This window comes from Miscanthus floridulus, chromosome 8, assembly GCF_019320115.1.
Source record: "Miscanthus floridulus cultivar M001 chromosome 8, ASM1932011v1, whole genome shotgun sequence".
NCBI lineage: Eukaryota > Viridiplantae > Streptophyta > Magnoliopsida > Poales > Poaceae > Miscanthus > Miscanthus floridulus.
The window spans coordinates 49,730,501-49,752,988 of NC_089587.1; the positions used below are offsets into that span (position 1 = coordinate 49,730,501).

Genomic DNA, 22,488 nt, shown 5'->3' on the forward strand with positions numbered 1-22,488 from the left:
GTGAGATTTATTTTAGATGCCTTAGTGGAGGTGTTTGCACTAGTTTCAAGTTTTTCAATCTTGCTAGTTAGCTCAACATTTAAATTTGCAAAGACTTCAAATTTGGTAAGTAGTTCTTTATAACTATATGTTGAGCTAGCTAGTTTTGCTTTTAATTCTTTTAATTGTTTCTTTTCTTAGTGCAAACTTCTTTGAAAAACATGACGGTTTTAGCAAGATCTTCATAAGAAGGTTTTTCATCATCACTATCGCTCCCACCAGAGCTGAGCTTTCAATGTTACCTCATGCCATAAGACACATGTGTGAAGAGCTTGATGATGAGTGCTTGCTGCCACCTTTCTTGTGCTTCATTTCTTCTTTGCTTGAAGAATCTCCCAAGTCTTGATTGTTGTGAGGGCTTTGACCTTGCATGCCTTCTTCTTGGCCTTGGATGTGGGTTTGTTTGGACAATCTTCTACAAAGTGTCCCTTCTTACTGCCAAAGCATCCATTCTTTCTTTGCCTTCTTCTTTGGTTGATAAACATGATGTCCTCAATTGTAACGGGCACACCCTTAGCTCTCATCTTGTGAAGCATCCTCTTCACTCCTATCAATTGCATCACTTCTTCATTGTCGAAGGAGGAGGTGGAGGCTTGATCATCACTTTCATGTTCATCATCATCATCCTCATCTTCATATTCACTTGAGGAGCTTGAGCTTGAGCTTGTCTCCGCTTGCTTGTTGCCCTTCATCTTCTTGTGCTCATCACATGTGAGAGCTATGCTTTTGCTTGATGAAGCAGCTTCTTCTTGCCCCATCTTCCATGACATGTCAAATGCCACTAGCTTGCCAATGACAAGTGGAGGGGTCATCTTGCTCAAATCCTCCATGTTGTGAAGGATGGTGGTAATGGAAGCATATTTGTCATGTGGAAGTACAAAGATGATCTTCCTCATCTTCTAAATTTATCAAACCTATAGAATTGAGATCATTGACAATTAGATTTAAACGAGAATACATGTCTTTCACAAGCAAATTTGGTTTCATTTTGAAAGAATCATATGTTTGCATAGTTAGGCAATGTTTTTGCTCACGGACATTGCTCATATTGCAAACTTGTAGATTTCGTTGGGAGATGTTCTCTACTGGGATAAGACCACCCCCTCTATATATATTAGAGGATCATTGTCTGATTGAGATAATCTGACTACACAATCATCAAAACACATCTAATACTCGATCCTTTTACCCTCTCCTCATCTACTACTGTTTCCTCATTCTTTGTTCCTACTGCATGGTTAGTGGATCAACGAAGATGAAGCTTTAGAGCGATCGAGTTGGCTTAGGTAGACCTTCACCGCCGCACGCCTCGATGGGGTCCCTCCTAGGCGTGTGTGGTTTTGGGTTTCAAGAGAGACCTAGTCAGCGTGTCTTGTGTATCATGCTCCCAATGAGGCTTCTTCGACGACGTGTCTTACGTATTGTGCTCATCGCTGGAGGCACTAGGTAAAGTGATCATCTACGAACACACTGTAGGTGACACCCGACCTAAAGTCAGCTAGGCTGATCTTTAGCCCACCTATACCAACCTGTGACATCTAGCCTAGTTTGGAATTTGGCCCATAGTGGTCTATGTGCATGTTAATAAAATATTGTGGAGAGTTTAGTCCCACCTTGGTTGTTAAAGGTGGGGATAGACCAACATATAAGGCTTCTAGAGTCCTTCTCACCATCCCCGGGTTAATTCTTTTACGAGAAGCGAGGACGAAAGCGTAAGTGGGATGGTAGTAGGTGTGGTTCACTTAGTGTGCAAAGTGGATCTGAGCCGTTTGGACTCTGGGGCATTACACAAGCGATCTAGCTCCTTATCGGTGTGATGACCGTAATTCGCCTCAACACATGGTTGCGTGAAGAAGCCCTGGAAGACTACTCTCCTACCATATGCCCAGCTACCGACGATGAGAATCCACCACACTAGGGCTACCCTGAGTCAACTCTGATCACCTCCAGGCCGATCCTCTCCTCCAGCCGAATGATCACATCCATGCAGCGGGCAGGCTCCACGCCACCATCCACTATGATAGGGTCGCTCGCCAAGCTAACCAAGCCTCATGTTTGGCCAGAGATCACTACCACATTCGCAACATCTCGCGCCTCCTTCAGTCAATGAATCCGTCATCTTGGGCCACAATCTGTTCGTCGCTGCCACAATTTGTTGTATTGAGTTTGGGTGTTGCTAGTGTACTGTATCTGTGGGGGTGTTCAACTTTGGATTTTGACGCTGCTGTTCTAGGCAGCTGCCCCCACCCACTGCCCAAGTCATCAAGGAGTCTCCACAGGATCCGCTTTTCTTGACCTTGATTGAGCTAGAAAAGAACCCTTCTTCATGTAGGGTTGTTTTGAGCCTCGTCTTGGTTGTCGCCGCCATTGGTGATAGTTGGCCACACCGTCATTAGCACAACCTCATCTCTAGTACCCGCTAACCTTGACAACCTCCACTATCGAATCTCCACCATCTTAGGCTATCATCGGTTTGAAAGGCCCTTGTGTGGTTTTGGTAAATGAGTGACAACCCTAGGTGGACTAATTGTGTTTATGTGAGATACACAGGTGATTAGTCCACAAGTATATGTGTGTGAGCAACATATGTCGTGAATGTGAAAATGGTTTGGAGATGTTGCAAAGCTCACACATGTGATGATGAAGGAGCTTATTGCACATAAGACATGACATTAAGTTATGTGATCAAGGTGGAGAAGATCAAGACAAGACTTGGCTTGATGGACCAGTTGCAAGCGTGAAGGGCAAGTCGGAGGCTTTGGAGCGATGGACCGCATGGCGGTGAAGCTTGAGCAAGACTTGGTGCTGATGGATGAAGGCAACGGTGAAAAGCAAGTGAAGTCAAGATCGATGAACCAATATGATCACGTGATGATATGAAGTGGATCATATCATTGTTGATCATGTTGGTGCATGTGTTGCATCGACATTGGAGGAGATGGAATGAAATGCACAAGGCAAAGGTATAACCTAGGGCATTTTATTTCACCGGTCATAGGTGTGTAGAGAAGTTGATGACCGGGTTTAGGATATATGGCCGTACTATCAAGAGGGGCAAACTTGTTTGCATATCGGTCATCTAGTGCCACTCGAGTGATCTAACTTTGCATCATCGCTAGGATCAAGTGGCGTGGCAAGTTGAGTGGCTAATCCTTTGGAAAATGTTTGTGAAAAGCTAACACACATACACATGGTGGTGCATACTTGGTGGTGTTGGCACATTTGTTAAGGAGAAGAAGTTAGAGTTGTCGTGAATCAACTTAGAGAAGAGAAAAAAGGTTTTTCGGTGTACTCCGAACTATAGGATGGTCCTTGGATTGGAATACTGTTTTGATCCATTGTGATTTGGATCAAGTATGCATGTGGGATGTGTAGCCCTCTGAGTAAGCTTTCCAAAATGTCCAAGATAATCGAAATCGGAGTTCAGAGCTAAAAGTTATAGCCATTTTAGCGCTGAAAGGTCTGTGATCGGACGCTGGCGTGAAAAATGACCGGACGCTGGGGTTCAGCGTCCGGTCAGCACCTGCAAGTCCGGTCACAGCATCTAGTCAGTGTTTTTAGCTTGTCCAGAAGCGATCGAACACTGGGAGAGTCTAGTCAGTGATGACCGAACGCGTCTGGTCGCTGAAAAACGTCGTTGGAACCTCTCTGTAAGTGACCAGACGCTGGGTTTCAGTGTCCGGTCGTTATGACCTGCGCGTCCAGTCAGTAAGCGCTTTGCCCAGTGAAGGGGTAACGGCTATTTTAGCCCTTGGGGCTATAAAAGGAGTGTGTGGCCGGCCTTGGGCTGGTTGCTTAGCACCCTCACGCCTATGTGGCTTGTGTAGGAGTGCTTGGATGCCCTCTAACTCACTTGTGCTTGCAAGAGTATGAATCGATTGCGAGTGAGTGTGATTCTAGTGCGTTGCATTGTGAGATTGCATCAAGTGGCACTAGGTGATCGAGTTGCAAGTCGGTGGTGCTTGTTACTCTTAGAGGTTGCCACCTCCTAGACGGCTTGGTGGTGGTCTTCATCGAAGCCCACAAGAAGCTTGTGCGGTGCTCCGGAGAAGAGCTTTATGAGGGGCATTGTGCTCGCCCTGCGGGAGCCGCGAAGAGCAACTCTAGTTAAGCGTGTCATTGAGCTACCCTCACTTTCGGGGTAGGTTTTTGCGGTGCTCGACATGCGGGCTTGACGGGTGATGCCAATTAGCCGCCGAACCACCAAGTGAGCGGTCGACACAACGGGGACGTAGCGTGTTGGCAAGCACGTGAACCTCGGGAGAAAATCACCGTGTCAACCTTGTTCTTCCCGTTGGTTTGCAATCCCCTTACATAAGCTTGTGATTACTTTTATATACATTGTGCTTGTGTAGTTGCTCTTGTAATTAGTTAGCTTGTGTAGCTCACTAGTTACCTTCTTGCTTGTGTAGCATAGAAGTAGCTCCCTTGCGTGGCTAATTTGGTTTATGTAACCTTGCTAGTCACTTTGCTTAGTTTATGTAGCTAAGTATTTGTGCTCTCTAATTTGGCATTGGTTGCCTTGTTATTGAGCATTGCTAGTGAGCTTAGTTGGATTTGTGCTTTTGCTTACTAGCATATGTAGGAGCTCCCTCATTGCTTGAAATACTAGTTGCATAGATTTGTGTGACCTTGCTCCTAGAATTGGTTAGGTGACCTCTAGTTAGCCCGTCACCTTTGTTGCTTAATTAGGATCTTTGCAAGGTGCTAGAGAACATAGATAGAGGGGTGTAGTCTTGGCTAGACCAATAGTTTTAATTCCGCACTTGTTTTGGTTAGCCGATGCGATTAAGTTTTAGAAATGACTATTCACCCCCCCTCTAGTCGCCATCTCGACCCTTCACGGTTGCAGCTCTACTATCTAGGTGTTGCTCTTGTTTGTCGGCGATCTTCACTACCAACTGTGTCTTTTAGCTGCTATGTGATTCGAGGCTATGAGGCCTCCACCTCTGTCGACCAATGCATCTATTGGGGTCAAGTCAGTCATGACAACTAAAGGTGGGTCTAAGGGTCACTTACAACCTGTGCGTTGCTTCGAGTAGTCGTCACCTTCCACAATCATTCTGAAGCCCGAGAGTAGACTTGCCTTGAAGTAGTGGGCTTGTGGTAGATGGTATCGTTGTCTTGCTCGTGACCATCTAGTTAGCTCATGTCAGGATTCATTTTGCTGCATTTGTTGTCATCGACCTGGACATCGGGAATGACATTGGCCCCATCAATTCCCCTCCCCTACCACGCGCCCACCCTCACCAACTGCCAATCTTCGCCACCCCCAACTAGCTCGGAGTTGGATGGATGTTGTGGTTGCATCCTCGTCAAGTCAGCTTCGCACTCAACCATCGTCTCCACAAAACCATTCTCCTTCACGGGGGAAGAATGTACATGACTATGATGATCATGCACCTCAAGCTTTAGCTATGTTTGTTCTCCAATCCATGCTTGCACCTCTGCTGGAGTCATTGCACTTAGAGCTTCAACAACAGATCATCACCCATTTGGACGAGCTAGTGCGGCCCCTCAGAGATGAGGTTTATGCTATCAAGTTGTGGCTAGCACATGTGGCCACACACCTGAAGTATGTGGAGCTACCAAGTAAGGATCCCTCTGTTGATGTGTCAAGCCTATTTGGTCCCTATGTAGAGCCACCTGGAGAGCATACTTCACTTCCAACATGGCGGAGCTCTTCGACCCCTGTTCACCCATTTGGCGCTCTTCGACACCATCAATCCTCGTTTCTCTTGCAGACGATTGCACGACCGCATAGTCCTTGTGTGTGAGGACACACGTGCAATCGGTGCAGATTCCTTCACCGGTGAGAAGACAATAGAGCAAGCCATTGCGGTGCCCTCAGAGACCTCCACTATTCAAGTAATAGAGCGAGCGTCGCTAGATGCAGTCACTCTAATTGAGAATATTGTTCTAGTTGAAGTCACATCTGATGATGAGGAAGCTATCTCATAAGTGACAATTGAGGACCCCATCTTTCTCATCACCATCGAAGACACCATTACTCAATCTATGACCGAGGTCAAAGCAAAAGTGCCCTAACAGAGGATCCACTGATAAAGGCAACATTTCTCTGTCTGCCACAACTAGGAAGGAGATGGACGTGGTATGTCCTCCTATACATTCCCCTTCACCACCTGCCATGACAGCAAGACACTGACGTAAGTCCTATGGTAGGTCATCGCTTCGTTGAAGTGATCGGCTTGCATAGTGCAACGTGTTAAAAGATTTGGGCAGGGTTTTCGAATATTTCTGTCGGGATTTTTGAAACACACACCTTAATTACCAATTTTTCTGTGTGTATAGAGAAAAACGCACAGAAAAATTTATCACCCACAGAAATATTCGAGTTTCCAGTAGTGCATGGTAACCATTGCAGAAACCAAAGCCGTGAAAGTCATGCCAAACAAGGTCTAAGAGTATCTTTAAGAGCTCTTTAAAACAACTCTTTAATTATTTTTATGGAAAGAAGGAAAAACAATCCCGCAACAATTGTATATCTAAATTCTCTACAGATAAATACTTGGTAAATCTCCTCTCCAACTCCCAGATACGCACGTGCATTCATGCTACATATTGTGCCTCACGCGGTTTTTCCATGGTTTCTCCCACCTGTACGGTTTTCTCCTCCTCCTGCATTTTCTTCTGTGTTCCCAAACCTAGCTACCTCCCAGCCAACCGGGAGCTGGATAGCTGGTTGTGGCTAGCTAAGGAGCTTTTTTGGCTTGCTAGGGGTAGCGAGGTTGGGTCGAGTGATGATTTCCACACTTAGCAAGTTAGTTTGTGTCATTGTGTTGCTTTAGTCATATATTCAGACCTTGTTTGTTATGAGTTATCAAGCTTTGAACAATATATGTTTAGAGACATTTTTTAGAAATGATGTTGACCTTCTCTTTTGTAATTCTTTTTCATGATTTTCTTTTGTGGGTTGGAGCGCTCTCTCTCTCTCTCTCTGTGTGTGTGTGTGTGTGTGTGTCTATATATATATGGCTTAGGATGATAGTTATGATGAGCATGGAGCCAGATGCTTCAACTTTTTAAATCAAGCCTTTGTGTTGTTAGGTTGGCTATAACAACAGCACAATTGATCAATATGCCATGAAACATATATACACCCTCCTTTTTATTTTAGATGTCGAAAATCCAATGGTACATATACAGATGGTTACGTCCATCTCGTTACCATCATTGCCTATTTAATGTTTGCATCAATCTTCCCTCCATCACTTTACCGACATCTTTGGCATGCAAATCTACCGATCACGCAGGGCTTCCACATCCTGCCCAGAACTCACACGTTGAGGCAGACTAAGGGTGTGTTTGCTTGCATCCCTAGTTTGGAGAGTAAACGCCAGGCAGCTCAACAATCCTAGGTGTTCAAAATCGGACGCATGGGATCGCTGCCTGAGCTAGGCAAGTTTCTCATTCCACGAAGCAAACAAGCCCTAAGGGCGTGATAGGTTTTGGAGCATGCCTAGCCTGGCTAGCTAGTAGCTGGGAACCAGGCCACCAGTGGGCGATGTCAAGGCTAAATGTATGCAGGACGATGTTGTTTGGTCTGTGCTTTATTCTAACCAGGCTGTTGTGAGAAACTATTCGGCTGCCTGCTTACCCATCCTTAGATGCTTTTCCGCTCCCATCCTCAGATGCCTTTCGGCTTCGTCCTCAGGCGTATCACACTACGCGGACCTAGCCCGCAAGAAATGGAGTTCATCCATGTTTCTACGAAGCCAAGACGGGACACGCTCGTTGCATCTACCCAGACAGGCTCAGATCGTCAACCAAACAACTAAAATCGTTGCACCCCTCAAGCTTGTTTGCGCATGATACACCCAACTAATCATACATTAATGTGTGAGCTCTTCCACCAAAGCTCCAAACAGAAGTGCAACATCCTTTACCGACGTTTAAAAAACGAAATCTTGCATCTAAAATGAAACAGGTAGAAGTCAATTGATAGAGTCTGAGTATATTGTATCTTTATTAGGGTTTTAGTAGATGGATACTTGTGGATATTGTGTTGGTGTGAATGGTTTTGGATCATTTTAACTCTTTTTTCTAAAAGCAAAATGAACATTTGAACTCTTAACTGTGCTCATAACAGGTTTTCTTACCTATACATCACCGATGATATAAAGAGGGCAATCTGACATTACAACTTTTGTGTGACTAAATCTTTGTATCATTCTATTACTTGCTTGCTAGGAAATTAGAGCAAATTGCACACATTGCCTATTGTGATACTTATCTCTGAAATAAGGGCTCTTCTCAAATTCCAGTACCAAGTATGAAAAGTGATAAAAAAAATACTAATCTCACAATCAACATCAACCCTTCCCTAATCCACCATATATAGGGTTTTTTTTGCTGGTTTGGGTCGGCTAAGAGCATCTCCAAGAGATTTTTTAAAGCCCACTCTCTAAATTATCATTTGGAGAGTCATTTACATAAAAATCGTTTTCTATATTTTTTCACACCCCAACAGTTTTTCTATATCTTGTTTGCACTCTAGAAAGTTATTCTAGTTTTCTATCTCTGACTAGCGAGAAATCCGGAACAAAAATGGCTATGTTTGTATAACCAATTAAAAAAGATGTTGGATGATACTTTTTCACCAAAGTCTCCATCCCTTGCAATTAGGAAGAATATAGAGTCTCTTTGATTTTCTCGCCCATGCATGTTTCGATCCTAGACTAAAAGGTGTATATATCCCTAGCAATACAGCCGTGTACCATTCCCGAATGGTAGATGCTGGAACTTTGTTCCCTTATCCAAAAGAAATCCCTAGCAATAAACTATTAGAACTTACATGTGGTAGAACCGTCCGAAATAACACGCTTTCATAGACGCTCGTCTTCCACTAGACACTAAGCACCCTGAAAGTTAGCTACATCGGACAGTTCCGTCGAACACACCCCATAGGAGAACTCGAAACAATCCATGTTTTACATCCAACATTCGATAATGAGTACGAGCTTACAATACTTAGTCTATTTCATACAACATAGAGTCTTATAAATTATTTATTACAATACCAGGGTTTAGAGTGCGATAATTAAACAGCGGAATGAAAATAAACATATAGCAAAAACGATACAAGGATCCGTCTGTACCCACCAGAAGAATCCTCCACACAAGATCTACTTCTCAAGCTGTACCTGCAACAGGGTAAAATAAACCCTAAGTACACAATGTACACGCAAGACTTACCCGACTAGTGAGAATAGTTTCTCGACTCCAAGGGGTATGATAGGCAATATGAGTTTGCTATTTTCTTTTTGTTTACGAAAAGCATTACTAGAAGTACGTCCTTAAGATCAAGTTTAATTAGAAGTCATGATTACTTCATTAGCTAACCATTCTAGGTGAGCACCTGTTCTACTTTCAAGCAAGGGTTGAGCAATCAGAACCATTTTACTATTTTTTATATTCTAGTTCTTACTACGGTGCTAGACCATAGCCAAGTCGTACCGTCTCACGGAAACGGCGATTCGCGAACCAATGTATCCTAACTGGGTACCCCGAAACACACGCTCCATTTGTACCCTAGGCACAAACAAGATCAACCCATTCCACTCCTGTCATGGGATCCAGGTCCCCGTCCAAACTTGGACTCTAAGCCCCCACACTTGAGACCCGTCTCAATATGGTGCTTAGACCTCCACCTTTTCCCACCTCCAATCAGTCGGTCCAAAAAGAACCGGAACCCATGACAAGAGCGCAATGAGCCTTCCCGCTCCTATAAGCAAATATGTGCTTAGGATAATAAGTCTGTGACCTGACTACCATCTACAGCAACGGACGATCCTCAATCGACATGGATAGGAAAAACAGTGTAACCAAGCTAAGCCCCATGGCCGTGGAACATAACTCGTTACACTCACCAATACCTATACCATATCCCTGCCCAGTCTCTATTTTCCTTTCACCATTTTTATCATGAGAGTAATTATAATAATCACATAGTGTGAGTAACGGCAGGTTACTCACACTACCAAAAACCTAAGCATAGTAGCTACTCGAACCTGCACTAGTAAAACTCATAGGACAAATATATTTATGCATGTGGTTTTCATAAAATTCCTGTAACATAAATGCACATCACGTATATACATATAGTGATTATAAAAAAATAAGGGTTATACACCGGGGCTTGCCTTGGGCAGGTGCAGTATCAGCTGAGTCAGTCGGTGGTGGCTCCAGGACCTCATCCCTCATGAGGACCTCCTCCTCGTATTCCTCGACGATCTCCTCGAACTCGCGATTGTCTGTGGTCACTATCTTCACTAACTCGTTCTCTACATGTATGCGATAATGATGCAACTATTTAGCATTTAGGCAACAACTCTTAAAATATGAATACACATACCAAGCTACTAAGCTAGCTCTAATGACTAAGATACTAAGCTAATTATCATCTTCATCAAGCAAAGTGTTGGATTTAACTAACAAATACGTAGCTTTGCAATTTAAGGGTATATCTTTAGTTCTACTAAGGATTTAATATATATTGAAACAAAGAGCATTTAACTACCCTAATGCTTAGTTTATTCTAAGGCTACAAAAATTATAGTGAGCACATAATAATACAATAAAACTACTATAAAAATTTTAGGACTAAAGTTATCACCAATTTACCACAAAAATTCATACAATGATTAACATAATAATATTAAGCATTCTCAAATGATTTAATAGCTCCTAGTATCAACACATATAAGTATGAACTAAATACACCAACGGATAGACTATAATTTTAGAAACCTAACAAAATTTGTTTCATAATTTTTGGACACCTACACGATTTTATATTAATTACCAAAGATTAGCTAAAAAATTAAATTAGAAAACCAATACTAATTTCCTAGGAAAAAGAAAAATGAATCTCCCGCGCGGCCCACGCGATGCAGCGCGCGCGCAGCAGCCCACGCGTGAGACGGCCGGCGGCAGGGAAATCCCGCGCATGCTAGCGCTTTTACAAAATAGACCTCGTATTTCTCCTGAATTACAACTAAGTCCTAACGCTATTTCATCCGCTCTCAAACCTTCTCAGTTAACCCCCTGGCTTTCTAGGATTTTTCCTGCGCACACCTCGGTGACTCAGCACATGGCGGCGTGGCGGACGGTGACACAGCGTGGCCGCGTCGACCACCTAGGACCTGCGCCGACCCTCCTAACGGGTCGGTCACCATCTTCGACCCGAGCGGCTACACTAAGCGGCGGTGCAGGGTGCCACTGTTCTGGCGAGCTAGGGTAGCTACAAACCTAATTGGTTAGCGCGCGAGCATTAGGAGGCTACCGTGGACCAGACCGAGGTGACGGTTGGAGCGGAGGATGATGGAGAAGGGCTGGCCACATGCGATCGAGCCGTGCGGTGGCACACCGCGGCGACACGGTCGCGTTAGCGATGATGGGGAGGCGGTAGAGGTTCGGTTATGGTGCGCAGGGAGAAGAGGGGTTGGAGGCGAATCTAGTGGTGCATAGGAATTGGCTCGGGGTGAAGTGATGGAGGGCTGCCCTTGGCCATGGCCGGGCGTGGCCTTATCTGCACGGCGGCAGAGAAAGTTCCAAATTGGAGCTTGGCCATGCACGGTTCAAGGCTGGGTGGGGTCAGACAGCGAGAGGACTTAATGATGAAGATGTGGATGTGCTGAATTGAATGGAGGTGATCGCTCAATGCTTAATTTGATGGCACGGCTCGACGACAGCAACAGAGAGAGAGAGAGAGACGAGGCGCGATAGGTGAGCTCAGTTCGGGCTCGCCTTGGCGGGACGCGGTCGACGTGATCGTGGAGGCACGCGCGCAAATGCTACGGACAAGCACGCGTGTCCACGACCGGCATGGCCTACGTGGCGCAACGCCATAAATGGCAAGGTGACAACAAGCTCGGGCATGTGCGTGCGGCAGTGGCGGCCTCGAACCGGGCCAGCAGCGGCGCAGAGGTGCAGAGAGAAGCGCGGACGTGGCGGTGAGGCGACGGCACCGGCAGCGGCTGCATCGCGGCGCGGGGCGGGTCAGTAGTACGGAAACGTGGTGGGGCCGGTGGCAGTTTGGCTGCGCAAGCAGCAGCGGCGGCTCCACGCGCCAGAGCAGCCATGTGCTGCAGCGTGTGCGTGACCAGCGCATGACGCCGTGCGGCCGGGCGTGGTGATCGCGCTCACCCGGCGAACCATCCCGAGAACGTGTCGTGCATGAATTTTAAAGCATCTATAAAAACTAAACGGTTGTTCTAGGAATCAAACCACCTTCACCATGCTCAAGAGGGCTTATCAGGCTACCAACTCGAGCTAAAACACGACACCACTTCTTAACTCGATTTTACAAAATAAATTCCCAAACATGATATTGTCTTGCTGTCTTGAATGTTGATTCCAAGTTCCATTTCTAGGCTATCAAAATGTTAGCTAACGATGTTATTTTTCTACAGCAAGAATTTTATTGTCATCTACAAAGTTCATATTCCAAACTTTATTTAAATGCCACATATATGTTCTATTGTATTTTTGTTCAATAAAAATTGGTTTTAAACCCTACTTGATATACATGGGTTATGGAATAGCTTCTCATTTAGCATTTTTATTGATCATCTTAGGTTCCAAAAATTTTATCCACACATTCCATCACATGCATTATCACATAAACATAGTGCTCATGACATGGTTTAGTAATTTGTTTAGGGCGTAACACCGAGGGTGTTACATTACAACTATCCAAGAGCTTGGCAAAAAAAATAGTCCATCCATTAGCCTTTTATTTGGATGATCTAGAGCTAATTTTTAGCTACCAGATGTTAGCCTATGGGACCCAAACATGCCCATAGTAAAAGAGAAGTAGCGGACTGAGTTTTAGACTAGATAGGTTACAACTTTGCTACTATGAATAATGGGGTTCACATTTTTTTTCCACTATGGTCCAGGTGCCATTAGCTCCTAATGGCCTCCAATCCAAAGCTAAATATCTAGAATGGAAATATCCACTTTCAAAGTAAAGGGTCAAATTCAACACTGCGGTAGGCAGGGCTCAAGACCCTCGTGTTGGTGCTTAACCCATAAAACACCCATAAATCCCTTCCTTACGATTTTTTTGTAAGGACCAAGGCGAGGAAGAATATAAGAGGGTGATAAGAAGAGAAATAAGAGAGGAGGAAATAAGAGAAAGAGTAAAGTAGATTAGGCACCCCATCCATCCTTGATTGTAAATATTAATACAATATTGATACATCCAAACTATGCAAGAAAATCTGAGGCTCATTTTCATTTTATAGATCAATGTCGTTTTGGAATCGTGAAGAGCTAGGCGTCATGTCATCTTCATGATGTGTGGAAAGCCTAAGCATAATCTTTTTTTTAGTATCCTCTTAAATATGTTGTATAATACTCCCTCCGACAAAGAAAAAATACAATTCTAGCACAGTGTAATGTTTTAATATCTTAAGTTTGACCAATTATAGATAAAAGTCAATATTTGTGATATCAAATAAATACCATTTGATTAATTACAAAATCTGTTTTCATAATAAATTAATTTAGAGACATAAATGTGAATAACACTTATTAGAAATTTGGTCAAATGTAAACCATTTTAACTGACACGCAACCCAAAGTTGCATTCTTTTCTTTTGACAGAGGGAGTAGTTCCTCCATCCTAAAACAAGTCTCGATCTTGCAATACGAAAGGTCAATCAATCTTAATTTTTTGCTTGAGCTTTTTGTTCTTTGTAGACCCTTCTCTTAGAACACATCTCCTACCTCAAGACCAAAATGGTGTGCAGGAATCAATGGCAATTATCCGCCCTCAAGGATCACCTCCAGACAGGGTCCAACAAATTTTCACGGGTCTTTGGTACTTATGGAAAGCAAATAATGACCTTAGGTTCAACAACACAAAATGGACCATAGCAAAGGTACACTATGAAACAAATGCTGCTATTTCTGTAGCCACTAATCCTCTTTTTGCAGTGGACGATCAACCATGGGCATAAACAGCAGACTATCCCAGACGATTTAGCTAAATCTCCATTCCTGCCATTATTGCAGGTCCAAGGTGCTACGTTGATGCTGCCATCAGTGATCAGTCCACATACTGGAGCAAAGCACTCTAGGAAAGCTAGAGTTGGAGTGTTTATCTTCTCCCCAACACAAAGACTAGCGCTTTATGTACAGACACAAGCATACATCCTCGGTGCTCATGGCAGAAGCTACGGCACTAGCAATGGCTGCAAGAATCTAATCTTCTGTTGCATGAAGCAACCTTCTTCTCCGACAATGAAACGATGGTCAACATCCTTAGCAGATTTTTCAGGAGCACTGAACAGTGGAACATTAAACCCTTCACAACAGATTCCAGATTTCAAACCCAAAGATTCGTCTCATCAGGTGCTCAAGATCAACAGATGTGATAATGTAACAGCTCACAACCTTGCCACTAGTACAATGTTATCTTTTTCTTCTGCTCTCAGTTTCTCCTGCTCCAACAGTCCAACAATGCACATGCCCCTTCAGTCCTACTTTCTTTCAGACTTTCTGGGAACCTTTCTCCCTCCTCCATGTAATGATGCTTATTTGATATCATAAATATTACTGTTTTTATAGGTTTGTTAACCCCTTAACCCTTGCCTTCCCTAGTTCCATATCCTCATGGACCTACAAGACAACCGCAATAGCTAGCAACCCACACGTGCCTACTGGCCTACCCGACACCTGCTCCTTTTGCTCTTTCACCACTCACCAAGAAGTGGGGCCCAAACCCACCAGTCATGCCCCGCACCATTTCCTCCCTCTTTCCCTCCGATTTAGACCTCTGGCTCGTTAAGGGAAAGCCAGATCTAGCCAATTATTTTGTGTAAGGGTACAATGGTCATTTATTCATTTAAAATAGTAGTTTGGACATTTTGTCTATACCTAGTAAACTGACGTCGAATCTGTTTCCATCCCCAATATAAGCTGGACCACCACTAAAGAACACATTGAAGGCCACCCCACTCAACACGATGGATTTTTTGTGTAGCTAAATAGTCAAGATTTTCGTATACTATCCGAAATCAACACAGACCTTATATAATTATAAATATAATAAATAGTGGGAGTAGCAATTTTCTAACCATACCTAAAGTAGCATCTGGATCCTACAGTAGCTACAATGGGTGATTGTACCATCCAATCTGAAACGAGCGGTCTAGAACTGAAGCTACAAAGCAAATGCTACAGTCCAAAAAGATTTGCAGAGTGATTGTATCAACCTTGCATACACTACATTGATCGTGCCACAGAAGATCCAGTTCCAAACCTACTTCATGTTTTCCTTTTGCTATAAGTTTGGTGGCTGTCACCTAATCTCTCTTGTCCCTCCCAACTTTCCCCAATGCCCCGTCGGCCCTTTGCCGCCGCCTCCTCCTCCTCCTCCTCCTCCGACGACGACGACGACGACGATGATCACATCTCCCTTCCAAGGTTCGCCTCCACTACCCATAGAAAGACGCTTCTTTTAAAGTAACTTGTTGCGCTAAGTTCTTGCTATATATCCTGGCTGTAGGGACGATATGACAACCCAATCCAAGGTGACCGCGTCGAGATGCACCACTCGGGCGGAGATGGGCACGCACAAATTCAAGATCGTCGGGTACAGCCTGAAGAAAGGCATGGGCATCGGCAACTTCGTCCAGTCAGCCATCTTCACCGTCGGCGGCCACTCTTGGGCAATCCGCTTCTACCCTGACGGCGTCACCGAGGGCACCAGGATGTTCGCTTCTGTCGCTCTGGTACTCATGGACGAGGGCGTCGAGGTGAGGGCATTATATGATTTGTTTCTGGTGAACCAGATTAAATGTCGACCAGAGAGTATTATGTGTTCCGAATCCACCGCAACCATGTTTGTCGCACGCAATTATTTTGTTGCAAGAGAAAGCAAGCTGGAGCTTCCATCGAATGGCTACATCCAGAACGATCGCATGAACATTCAATGTGATCTCATAGTCATCAGGGATTCCGAGCTATGCAAAACCAAGGGGGGCTTCGAAGTTCAAGTGCCACCCTCAGATCTATCAGAGCATTTTAGTAGGTTGTTGTTTGACGAAGAGGAAGCAGACGTGATTTTCAGTGTTCGAGGAGAGACTTTCCCAGGGCACAAGATCGTACTCGCCACACGATCCCCTGTGTTCAAGGCACAGCTGTATGGAAAGATGAAAGAGACCAAGGCACGGTGCGTGACTGTGGAAGACATGCAGCCTGATGTTTTCAAGTCCATGCTGAATTTCATCTATACTGATGCACTACCTGCCTTTGATGATGACATCGATGACAATGATTACAGCGAGATCATCAAGCATTTACTTGTGGCTGCAGATAAATATGCCATGGACAGGTTGAAGCTATTGTGTGCAAGTATTCTTGTCGAGCACCTTTGTGTGGAGACTGTGGCAACTACACTGGCCTTAGCGGACCAGCATAACTGCAAGAGCCTTAGAGACATTTGCATTGAGTTTATGGCCTCTTCAGATATGATGAGAGCTATTGTGGCCACTGAAGGTTATGCAAATCTCAAAAGAACATGCCCTTCTGTCATAGTTGATGTACTGGAGAAGACAAGCAGGTGCCGCAAAATATAGAGCGCCATTTCATTACCTATGGGGAGTAGGCAGTTTAGTTCTTATAATTATCTGTCTTGTTTTACTAGAGTACTATATGGTGACTAGAATCTGTGGCTGGTAAGTTTAATTTTAATTAGCTTCTTAAATTATGTTCCACATCTTATCGAGGTACTGGATTAAGAATCAATGTTTGGCCATGTCACTGTCACAACTTTTGTAATGCAAAACTGCAATATCAGTAACAGTAGCAAGTCGATGAAGGAACACAGTGGTGATATCATAATGTCAATTGCATTACATTAAACTGGCATATAAATCTTTGTATGCAATCTTGCAGATAATTCTTTGAGGCCCATATGATGCAAACATGCCTTATTTTAGTTTATATGCTTTATGATACCTAGTTTTGTATTACAGCACACAGATATGACATCTTGGTGAATATACGGTTTTCATTCTTTGGGATAATCCTGTTGATAGCCAATCATATCTGTCCTTTGAGGCAGTCCATGCAGTAGTCTAATGTTTGGGATAATCCTGTTGATAGCAAATCATATCTGTCCTTTGAGGCTGAAGTCAGTTGAAATTGGGTTATCTGGTTATTAATAACCAATCAAATTTCAATGAAACGTAATGCAGAAAATAGGGTATCACAGGTCTTAGTGTCCTAGATCTAGTGCATTAAAACGCAAGTACATGTACTGCTGGTGCTTGTTTTTATGTTGTTTCCCATAAATTGACATAGAAATGCAATTCTCTTTGTTACTATATCATCAGTATCATGTAGAAATCTTACATGCAATTCTATGGTTTTATAACTAGCACGATTCAAGTTTTATTTGGAAACAAAATTTTAGTTGTCCAAATGATTATTGAGTTTATCCAAGATGGATCCAAAACTCGTTGCGGTTAATGGCATGAGGAGTTATTTTAGGATTGCAGATGAGAGTTCGCCTTGGTTTCTGGTTATAGGAATTATGATTATCCTATGTTATTTTAGGACCTCTTTTATTGTACTGATTTTTTTGGTAGCTATGGTCCAATTGATTATGGAAATTGACTTCGCTATTGGTAAGTGATTCTTTAAGGAAATGGCAGCTCAATTGAGTAGGAAAAGAGGTTTATGTACAAACGGCACTCTAGGTGCCTAACATAGTGATCCTTGGACCAAACGGAGATAGGATTTGCCCCACTGCTAGTTTACACGCACAAAAAAATTCATAGGTATTTGCACAGTGTCCTCTTTCGTCAAGGAGGCGGTCTGCTGCGCCGTCTTAGCCATGTTTTCGAAGATCCTCCTATTCCTCTCCTTTCACAAATTCCACATGATGTAAATCACTATTCTGTTCAAATGCCAGCGGTCTTGCTTTGGCACCCTGCTTGCCTCACTCCCACCATTCTGTCAAAGAGGCAAGGTCTTGCTATGGCCATTTGTCGGGGTTATGATACCCCGGATATCTCAAGGCACCATTAGTTAGCTGTCCGGATGGCCCACGGTATACCAGCTAGTATAAGCCCAAACGATCGCGGCCCACCTAAGCCACACGGGCCGGACCAAACACTAAGGCGGGGGACTACCACGATCCCTTCCCTCTACCTTAGCTACACGCTACGTATCGACTCACGACCTCTCACCATCCCAACACCTACGAGGAACGCGGAGAGATCGAGTTCACCAAGCACGCTTGCTCTCGCCATGCAGCGCAGACAAGACAACACTGCCAAACGGTGATGGCCAGTACGGAGACCCACCATCCAAATACGACTCGACGAGACATGTGTATGATTCCACCCACCACGAGATGGGATCCATGACGATGGCCTTGACTTAGGGGCCATCCAAGCTAGCAAGGACCACGACCACGGAGCCTGGAATCGTGGCCACCAACTCCACCACAGCAAGACAATCGGTGACCCGAGGCGGCTACAAACTCCTATACGACGCCCCCGATGATCAGGAGGCGATGATGAAGGCCATGGTGAGATCACATCAAGCAGGACGGCTGGTGAAACACCACCGTGCTCACAGTGCCACCATAGCTGGCCCTATAGCACCATATCACACCATGCCGCGATGTGGGCACAAGACCATGACGACAGTCACGCCAGGACATGCACCACAAGATGGTGTTACTTGCATGCCAAGTTAGCTAGGCCCCTCCCTCAGGCTCATGACCCCTTGGTCAGGAGAACCTCCTTCTTTGTATGTGACCTAGCCCCGGACTCTATATAAGGGCAGCCAGGGCACCCTTTCCATCATCTTCATCTTCACACTTTCCAAGCTCTTGAAGCTTTCCTTCGGGCAGTTTGTTTCCTAGCTCTAGCTCTCCTACCTCTTCTAGCATTCTTGCACCCCCTTTGTAAGAAATTCAGAGCATTCAAGCCAGGAACATGCACTCGATCATCTCTGAGACTAGATGTGGGGCTTCGGCCTAAACCAGTATAACTCCTCGTGTCTTTTGGATGCTACCATCATCTTCCTAGAGCAGCACGACATTCGTATAAGTTTACTAGTCGGTCTACAAAACACCGACAGTTGGCGCGCCAGGTAAAGGACAGTCGCACATTCTTGATCGATTGAGAAGGAAGCGATGGATCCTCGCACCATTGGTAGATTCACCCACTGAACGGCCCATGGTGGTCACATCTATCATGAGAACCCCAAGTCCATCGGCGTCGAAGGGCCATCGCCCACGTCCGTCCACAGCCATAGCCAGGTCCTCTGCCCTAGAGACCTAGACCCTGTGGCCTATGACAGACACACTCTCAGAACTACCCTTGGTGGCAACTTCCCAGAGTTTACCTACATAGGGGGCCAGTACCCTCTCTCATCACCGACCATGGCCAGGTCTTCCACCAAGGAAACCAGAGGTCAATAGCTAATGGCGAGCTCACCCATAGAATGGCCCCCGGCGGCCACATCCTTTTGGGAAACCATGAGATCATCCGCACCCACGGGCTAACACCCATCACCGACCTCTACACCATCCAGGCCCACCGCTTGGGAGGACTAGATCCTATAGTAGAGTCACGTCCTAAGCAACGTTGCTACTAGCGGAACGCGACAAATCAGGGCACACTCGAGCGGTGAAACCACCCGCCGCCATGTAGCGCAATCGCTAGTGATCAAGTGTCTATCCGGTGCCACATCTCGCAAGGCCACACCTAGAACCAGGGACAGATCCCTCATGATGGACTAGCCATCCATCACACCACCATGAACTATCAGTTTTCATCCAAGGAAGTGGGCCCTTTGAGCACACGACATGCCACACCGAGCGGTCCGAACTGCGTTGCCCTTAGAACCCACTTCCATAGTGATAGGTCACGCCTACTCTACATCAGGAGCAACGACCACGCCCCAAAGCAAAGACGCAACACCTACGACATCGTCAAGCTATGAAAACTCGTGCATCAGAATGCACGAGCCCTTCCAGCCGTGGGCTTCAACAGGCCGGACACGATGAAGCCATCCTCAGGGACTCACGAGCCCACCGAGGACACCAAGCCGACATGGATCAACCCAAGGCTACCCGAGGGGTTGACCTGCACCGTCTATGACCACTCCAAGCGATAGAGAAGCGTCCTCACCAACCCATAGCCCAGAGACTGCAACAACTCTACCACAAGCAAGTGCTCGGGGGCTCACCGCAATCCAAACAACAATAGCAGGATGAATGACGACCCCCGAATGCCCACCAATGATGTCAATCCTATCCTTCACTTCATTATTTGATCGCATTTGCATACACACATAAAAACACCAGCTACCCTAGATGGTTAAACTAGAGCGTAGAACAAACATAGGGATATGGAAACCACACGACTCGATCCAAGAGCACCCACCCTTTGGGTGGCCAAATCCACTTGTCACAAACGGCCAGCTCCATCAGCCAGCGGGGGGAGCATGTGTGAGACCCCTTTCCAGTATACACCATCACTGCAAGAAGCCCTATTTACTACCCGCGTATCCTCACCGCTCGCACCCTACAGCACAACACAACACATGACCTCTAGCTAGCATCTGCGCATCACGAGAAATCAACCCCTAAAGATAGGATCATATGTCTATCAATGTCAGGCTAAGAAAGAGTGAGAGCGCCACATTAGCATGAACAAAAGGCAACGAGAAACCAGCAACGAGATTATCGGTAGGCCACGCACACGGGCAACTTAGTCTTTACAACCTCGCCCATCGACAAAACACATAGGCTTACAGACCAGGAATGCCCAACACAACTTAGGAAACCTAACTGCAGTGTTATAAACCACCCTCCATATTCACAATCGTTGCAATAGCTTCCATGGCAGCGACAAGATCATCCACTTGAGCCAGCCTCCCGTCGGGCTCCAGGAGCCACGCCTCGATGGTGAGCCTCACCCAAGAGGCCTTCCCATAGATGAGCCTCCTCCACCTCATGTTGGGATACCGTGAGCTATTTCTCCAAAACTATAACCAAGAGAATCCCACTAAGGCCCAAGAACAAAAACCCGATAGAATGGATTAACGGTCTACCACATGCTCACACCCGAGCGACCGTAGCCGACGCCTGCGCCTCGATGACTTCTTCTTCCACCATTGAGAGGGCCACCTAGAAATAATCTAGGCATGCCTTTAGCTAAACCACCTCACAAACAGAGTTCGAGTGCAACCGGTGAGCCTTGTCCCTCTTGAGCATGAAGTTCCATATTCCCCGCCGCCCGGTGGAAAAGGACGGGGAATGGGGGCTCGTAGGATCCAAAGGTAGGAAAAACCGGGGATGGGTAGCGCCAAAAGGGCCTCTGATCTTCGACGTCGCCGCGGGTGGGAATAATCCTGAACACATAAGCAATCAGTACGAGCACAGCCAGATCCAGAAACAACATAAAATCACTTGCCCTTGATCTCGTAGGGAAGAAAGAAGACACGACGGTGGCCCATCGACCTCAGGCGACTCCTCCCACTGCTGCTTCCCATGATCCACACCACGACCAGGAAGGAGAACTACAAGCGCGTGAGCAGGAAAAGAAATGAAGGCGATGCGAGGGACGGGAAGCGAACGCCTCCTGCTACACACCGACCTAGTAGATTTATAGCCACAAAAATATCCCCAACAAGTGATCCAGGCCCACGTGTGCTCTATGACCATTACTAACCACTTCGATAATCTCATAGAACAGGGCAACGACCAGGCAGAAGGTAGAGCGATGGCCGCCCACATAACAACCTGAACCATGTAAGCCCTACACATTCCCATTGTCCATATCATTTTAGCTTACGCGCCCTCGTTCAGAGGGTGCATTACTGCTCGTGAGTGGGAGCTATAAATGCAGCATGATTAAGGAGGTCACACACCCCTGAATCCGGCCGTAGAGCGACCCACCGCGAACATGACCTCGCATTATGCTTAGGAAGTTTACTTTTGGTCCAGTCCTTAGATGGGCTCGAGGCCATAAAGGGATAGGGGCAGGGTGAGATGGGCCCCTATGGCTCTTATCGGTGGTGCGAAGGCACGTGAACATCTCCCCCTGTGTTCCAGTCGTCCGCTTTGAAGTCGCCTAAGTTGACCCCCTCTCGGGGGGCATCTTGCCCTCTAGCTGCTATAGAGGCAGTTGGGGACCAATGGGTTGGATGTCCAAGGATTATGGGATGTCTATTGATGAGGCACAAACAAACTCCATGTCAATTGGGGAGGATATTGGGTCCCGCTCAAATTACCCATCAACCTCGACGAGGCGCACAGCTCTGACCGTGTGGTTACGGTGGACAAGCCTCTCCCTGCGTGGGGTGAAAACCAAACGTGCCTATAACAAGGTAGTACGACCCTTTGGGGTCAGAAAGGGCAACAAGGGAAGCACAAAGCTGGGTCCAAGAAAT

At 45.6% G+C, this 22,488-nt stretch overlaps 1 protein-coding gene across 1 annotated transcript; it reads left to right on the plus strand.

Annotated features, from left to right (window-relative positions):
• The first annotated feature begins 15,406 nt into the window (after window positions 1-15,406).
• Window positions 15,407-16,649, plus strand: LOC136469028 (BTB/POZ and MATH domain-containing protein 1-like). The gene is made up of 2 exons (XM_066467378.1): window positions 15,407-15,495; window positions 15,578-16,649. The coding sequence occupies exons 1-2, from the start codon at window positions 15,407-15,409 to the stop codon at window positions 16,647-16,649; spliced, it is 1,161 nt and encodes a 386-aa protein (XP_066323475.1).
• Window positions 16,650-22,488: the final 5,839 nt, after the last annotated feature.